This window comes from Austrofundulus limnaeus, unplaced genomic scaffold, assembly GCF_001266775.1.
Source record: "Austrofundulus limnaeus strain Quisiro unplaced genomic scaffold, Austrofundulus_limnaeus-1.0 Scaffold664, whole genome shotgun sequence".
NCBI lineage: Eukaryota > Metazoa > Chordata > Actinopteri > Cyprinodontiformes > Rivulidae > Austrofundulus > Austrofundulus limnaeus.
Window position 1 is genome coordinate 182,358 of NW_013953066.1, and position 6,214 is coordinate 188,571.

At 48.1% G+C, this 6,214-nt stretch overlaps 1 protein-coding gene across 5 annotated transcripts in view; it reads right to left on the reverse strand.

Moving 5' to 3' along the window:
- sptan1 (spectrin alpha, non-erythrocytic 1) overlaps positions 1–6,214 on the reverse strand; it is a 39,850-nt gene that overhangs the window by 2,528 nt on the left and 31,108 nt on the right. For all 5 annotated transcript variants that reach the window (XM_014027573.1, XM_014027572.1, XM_014027570.1 and 2 more), the window contains 13 exons: positions 4,117–4,248; positions 3,344–3,481; positions 3,161–3,265; positions 2,882–3,090; positions 2,695–2,815; positions 2,505–2,626; positions 2,303–2,435; positions 2,127–2,225; positions 1,890–2,049; positions 1,707–1,783; positions 1,298–1,507; positions 928–1,224; positions 742–854 (listed from right to left, as the gene is read on the reverse strand). In XM_014027573.1, coding sequence (XP_013883027.1) covers positions 742–854; positions 928–1,224; positions 1,298–1,507; positions 1,707–1,783; positions 1,890–2,049; positions 2,127–2,225; positions 2,303–2,435; positions 2,505–2,626; positions 2,695–2,815; positions 2,882–3,090; positions 3,161–3,265; positions 3,344–3,481; positions 4,117–4,248 — 1,916 coding nt within the window. The remainder of the gene's footprint in view (positions 1–741; positions 855–927; positions 1,225–1,297; positions 1,508–1,706; positions 1,784–1,889; positions 2,050–2,126; positions 2,226–2,302; positions 2,436–2,504; positions 2,627–2,694; positions 2,816–2,881; positions 3,091–3,160; positions 3,266–3,343; positions 3,482–4,116; positions 4,249–6,214) is intronic.

The window sequence follows — 6,214 nt, forward strand, 5'->3', positions numbered from 1 at the left end:
TTACTGTGTATAAACATACAAATATTACTGTGTATAAACATACAAATATTACTGTGTATAAACATACATACATACACTGTGTATAAATATACAAATATTACTGTGTATAAATATACACATACACTGTGTATAAATATACAAATATTACTGTGTATAAACATACATATACACACTGTGTATAAACATACATATATACACTGTGTATAAATATACAAATATTACTGTGTATAAACATACAAATATTACTGTGTATAAATATACACATACTATATAAATATACAAATGCACTGGGTATATGTATATAAATATACTGAGCATAAATATAGAAATACACTATAAATACACAAATACACTGTGTACAAATATACAAATACACTGTGTATAAATATACAAATACACTGTGTACATGTATATAAACCAACCATCAGTGGACCAGGAAAGTGTTTAAATGTGTTTAAAGTAAATTCTAAACTTTGACAGTAAAAAGTTTGAACTAAATTAACAAGCTAATGTTGTTAGCATTAGTCACAGCTAGCATTAGCATTTCTGATGTTGTTAGCATTAGCCACAGCTAGCATTAGCATTTCTGATGTTGTTAGCATTAGCCACAGCTAGCCTGCTGTGTTGGCTGACGGTCTGTTTACACCTGACCAGAACCTCTACCTTAAGTGTTGTTTCAGACCTAAAGCGAGTCAGATTCAGGTTCAGGTTCWGGWYCTGGACCTGGTCCTGGTCCCGTACCTGGTCTCCTGCAGCCACTGGTGGAAGGCGTTAGCGTGCTGAGCAAACTCCTGGCGGAGCTTATCGTTCTCCTCCTGCCTCCTCTGCTCCTTCTGCAGCTCCAGCTCCCTCTCCTGCTCAAACAGAACCGGGTCAGTGTGCAGAACCTTCATCAGAACCTGGGTGAGTCAGGAAGAGCAGCAGAACCTTGATGATCTTCTGCAGGTTCCTCCAGGTCTCCTCCAAGGCCTCCATGGTGAACCAGGTGTAGGGGTTGGAGGCCATCTGGTAGCTCTTGATCTGCTGGTCCAGCTCGGCCAGCTGGTTGAAGTCGGCCTGAGCAGAACTCAGGGAGGACCTGAAGGCCTCGTGGGCCTCTCTCAGGGCCCGGATCTCCTCCAGAGAGTTGCACCTCACCGGGTCCGTCAGGTCCTCCTCGGCGTTCTCGAACCAACTGTTGAAAGCCGAGGCCTTCTTAGCGAAGGTCAGGAACAGGTCCTCCACCTGCGGGGACAGAACCAGGGTCAGAGTCTGCAGGGCCTGATCAGGTCCACCAGAGTCCAGCTGGAGGTCTGACCTTCCTGAAGTGGTCCTGGGCCTCCAGCAGCTTCTTCTTGCGAGCAGCAGAGTTGGACAGCAGCTGGTTCCAGCGTTTGATGAGAGCAGCGTGACGAGCCTCGATGGCTCTGGACTGGACGTGCTGAGCAGCCAGCAGCTGGTCCTTCAGGGCCGTGATGTTCGTGATGCCCTCCTGCTGGAAGGCCTGCAGGCCTGCGTCAAACGTCTCCTGCAGGGGGGAGGAGGAGTCAGAGCAGAGGGGGAGGAGTCAGAGCACAGGGGGAGGAGTCAGAGCACAGTGGGGGGAGTCAGAGAACACAAAGAGGAGGAGTCAGAGAACACAAAGAGGAGGAGTCAGAGAACACAAAGAGGAGGAGTCAGAGCACAGGGGGAGGGGTCAGAGTACAGGGGGAGGGGTCAGAACCGACCTGTTTGGTGAGCAGGGTCTGCACAGAGGACAGGTCTCTGCCRTAGTCGTCGGTCTTCAGGCTGTTCTCCTTCTCACCTGAGGAGGAACCAGAGCAGGAGGTGAAATAACCTGGAGTGTAGAACAAGCTCGTGTCCTCTGCTGAGGAGAACTGTGTGTCTGTAGACGCCAGAGGTTCTGGTACCGATCCAGGACTCCACCACATCAGCCTTCCAGTTGAACTGCAGGAAGGCRGAGTTCTCGTCCAGCTTGGCTTTCCTCTGAGCCGCCGCTCGCTCCAGCTCCGACACCTTCCACCTCAGAGCCGACATCTTGGCGCTGATGTTGTCCACGTGATGGTTGTTCTGGATCAAACACATCAGATGGATCAGACGGGTCAGAACCGGTCTCTGAAAGGCTCTAACGGGTCCCGGGTCAGTACCTTCTTGATGAGCTCGTCTCCGTTGGAGCAGACGTCGTTGACCCGGTCTCGGTGGACGGTGAAGTCCGTCTCAAAGGCTTCATGTTTCTTCAGCAGACCCTGAGGAGAGGAGGTGTAAACTCAGCAGAACTCTTGGTGGAAGGTTCTGGTTCTGAAGGGGAATGTTGGGTCAGAACCTGCACAGCAGCCAGCGTGTCTCCGTAGTCCTCGCTCCCGACCAGGTTCAGCTTCTCGTTGATCCAGGCTTCTTCCTCCTCCACGTTGGCCACGAACTGCTGGTACTCCAGAGACTCCTCCAGCCTCTTCCCTCTGCAACACAACARGTCCTGAACCTGGTTCTGACCCTTGGTTCTGGTCCAGACGTGTCTGAAGGCTCACCTGGCTCCAGACAAGTCCTTCAGCTCCTTCCAGTGCTCCACGAACTGAGCCAGTCTCTGCTGGATCTCCTCCTGACCGATGGTGTTGTCATCAGACAGCTTCTTCCCTGTGTCCAGAACCGACTGGACCCAAACACACAGGGTTTGACACAAACACTCTAAGCCCCTCCCACTCAGCAGGTGAGTCTTACCTGGATGGCAGGTTCATGAGCTCCCAGTTCAGCCTCCAGCCTCTTGTGCTTCTTCCTCAGGTTCTGGACTCCAGTCAAGTCCCGCCCATAATCCTCCGAGCCCACCAGCAGCTTCTTCTCCCTGAGGGGGACCAGACCTGTGAGTCCAGCTGCTTAAAACCACAGAAGAAGAAGGAGGAGGTCTTACTTGATCCAGGACTCCTCATCATCCAGGTCCCTGAAGAACTGGTGCAGGCGGTGGGACTCGTTGAGCTTGGCCCGCCTCCCGGACGCCATGCTTTTGATCTTAGCGAAGCGTCCGTTCACGGCGTCCCGTTTGTCCTTCACCTGAGACGTGTCGAAGGCGTTGCTCGCCATCAGGCTGTCCGCCTGACCGTTCAGGTCCTTCAGACGGTCCTGCAGGACGACACCGGGTCAGAAGCTACAGAACCAGGACCAGCCGACCCACATCTAGAAGCGTCAGTACCTCATGAGCAGAGATGTCCGCCTCCAGCAGCTGATGCTTCTTCAGCAGGTTGTTGACCGACGCCAGATCCTTCCCATAATCCTCGGAGGCCAGGAGAGCTTCCACCTGAGGACCAGAACCAGAGCTTAGGACCAGCAGGTTCTCCATCATGTGTCAGAACCTGAGTTTGGAGCAGAGAGTCACCTCAGACAGCCAGAAGTCAAAGTCCTTGATGCCAGTGTTGAAGTTCTGCTGCTTGTTGGCTTCTTTCAGTTTCTGACTCTTCTCAGCTGATTTGTTGACCAGGAACTGCCACTGTTCATCCAGAGCGCCGAGCCGGGCCTGGAGACGACAGAACCACAAACACACCTCACATGACTGCTGACTGCAGCTGTCCTGGACCTGGACCAGCTTCTGAGCTCAGCTCAGTGTATGGCTCTCTGAAACACCTGGACCAGGTGCTCATCAGGACCCACCATGAAGTGACACACAGCCCTGAACTCTGGTTGGAGATCAGTGTGAAGGTCAGAGGTCACAACTCATAAATTACTTCCCGTAGCCTGTCAGCTAACTTCCCGTAGCCTGTCAGCTAACTTCCCGTAGCCTGTCAGCTAACTTCCTGCAGCCTGTCAGCTAACTTCCCGCAGCCTGTCAGCTAACTTCCCGCAGCCTGTCAGCTGACTTCCCGCAGCCTGTCAGCTAACTTCCCGCAGCCTGTCAGCTAACTTCCCGCAGCCTGTCAGCTAACTTCCTGCAGCCTGTCAGCTAACTTCCCGCAGCCTGTCAGCTAACTTCCCGCAGCCTGTCAGCTAACTTCCTGCAGCCTGTCAGCTAACTTCCTATAGCCTGTGAGCTAACTTCCTGCAGCCTGTCAGCTAACTTCCTGTAGCCTGTCAGCTAACTTCCTGCAGCCTGTCAGCTAACTTCCTGCAGCCTGTTAGCTGACTTCCTGTTGGAGAACCTTCTGATGAGCGTACCTTAACGGCGTCCTCGCTGCCGGCACATGCTCCTCTCTGGATCAGGGCGTTCCCAGTGTCGATGACGCCACGGATCCTGTCAGCGTTGGCGTGCAGCTCTGCTTCAAAGGCCTGATGCTTCTGATGTTTACTCTGAGGCGATCAAAAAACAAAGTCAGGACAACAAACTTGTAAACAAACAACACAAAGTTCTTGACCAAAAGGTGAACACAAAACATCTGCAACAAACACCTGAAGAGTCATCACAACAAACTGCTTCCTGTTTCTCATGTCACTTAAATTTGTTAAAATATTTCACAATAAAATCTGAAATTAAATTTGTTTCAAACTGAGGAAGAACTGATCCAGAACTCAGGACTGGACCAGAACCTCCTCAGAAACCAGTCTTGGTCTGAAGCAGTTTGAAGGAAACTCCAAGAAGCTCAAAATCATCAAAGCAACACAGACAAACTAAACAAACTGTAACAAACATCTATAAAACTGTAAACTGAGTTCAAATCAAAAACTGTAAACAAAGTTAAAATTAAACAAAACAGTAAACAAATAGTTAAAATTAAACGATAAACACAGTTAAAATTAAACAAACTATAAACAGAGTTAAAATTAAACAACAGTAAACAGCTAAAATTAAACTATAAACAAAGAGCTGAAATAAACAAACTGTACACAAAGAGTTAAATTTAAACTGTAAACAAAGTTAAATTCAAACGGTAAACAAAGAGGTAAAATTAAACAAAATGTTAGAATTAACTTGTTTTAGGTTACAGACAGCTGGAGCTGATGGACAAACTACTGATGCTCTACTGATGTTTCACTGATGCTCTACAGATGCTCTACAGATGCTCTACAGATGTTTCAACGATGCTCTACAGATGCTCTACTGATGTTTCACTGACGCTCTACAGATGCTCTACTGATGTTCTACAGATGCTCTACTAATGTTCTACAGATGCTCTACTAATGTTCTACAGATGCTCTACTGATGTTTCAACGATGCTCTACAGATGCTCTACAGATGTTTCACTGATGCTCTACAGATGCTCTACTAATGTTCTACAGATGCTCTAGAGATGTTTCAACGATGCTCTACAGATGCTCTACTGATGTTTCACTGACGCTCTACAGATGTTTCACTGACGCTCTACAGATGCTTCACTGACGCTCTACAGATGCTTCACTGACGCTCTACAGATGCTTCACTGATGCTCTACAGATGCTCTACAGATGTTTCACTGACGCTCTACAGATGTTTCACTGATGCTGCTGTTTTACTGATGCTCTACAAATGCTCTACTGATGTTTTACTGATGCTCTACAGATGCTCTACAGATGTTTGAACGATGCTCTACTGATGTTTCACTGACGCTCTACAGATGCTTCACTGATGCTCTACAGATGCTCTACAGATGTTTCACTGACGCTCTACAGATGTTTCACTGATGCTCTGCTGTTTTACTGATGCTCTACAAATGCTCTACTGATGTTTTACTGATGCTCTACAGATGCTCTACAGATGTTTGAACGATGCTCTACTGATGTTTCACTGACGCTCTACCGATGTTTCACTGATGCTCTACCGATGTTTCACTGATGCTCTACCGATGTTTCACTGATGCTCTACCGATGTTTCACTGATGCTCTACCGATGTTTCACTGACACTCTACTGATATTTTACTGATGCTCCACTGATGCTCTACAGATGTTTCACTGATGCTCTACAGATGTTTCACTGACGCTCTACTGATGTGTCACTGATGCTCTACTGATGTTTTACTGATGCTCTACAGATGCTCTACTGATGTTTCACTGATGCTCTACTGATGTTTTACTGATGCTCTACAGATGCTCTACTGATGTTTCACTGATGCTCTACTGATGTTTTACTGATGCTCTACAGACGCTCTACTGATGTTTCACTGATGCTCTACAGATGCTCTACTGAAGTTTCACTGATGCTCTACTGATGTTTCACTGATGCTCTACAGATGTTTCACTGACGCTCTACAGATGTTTCACTGACGCTCTACAGATGTTTCACTGACGCTCTACAGATGTTTCACTGACGCTCTGATGTTTTACTGATGCTCTACCGATGCT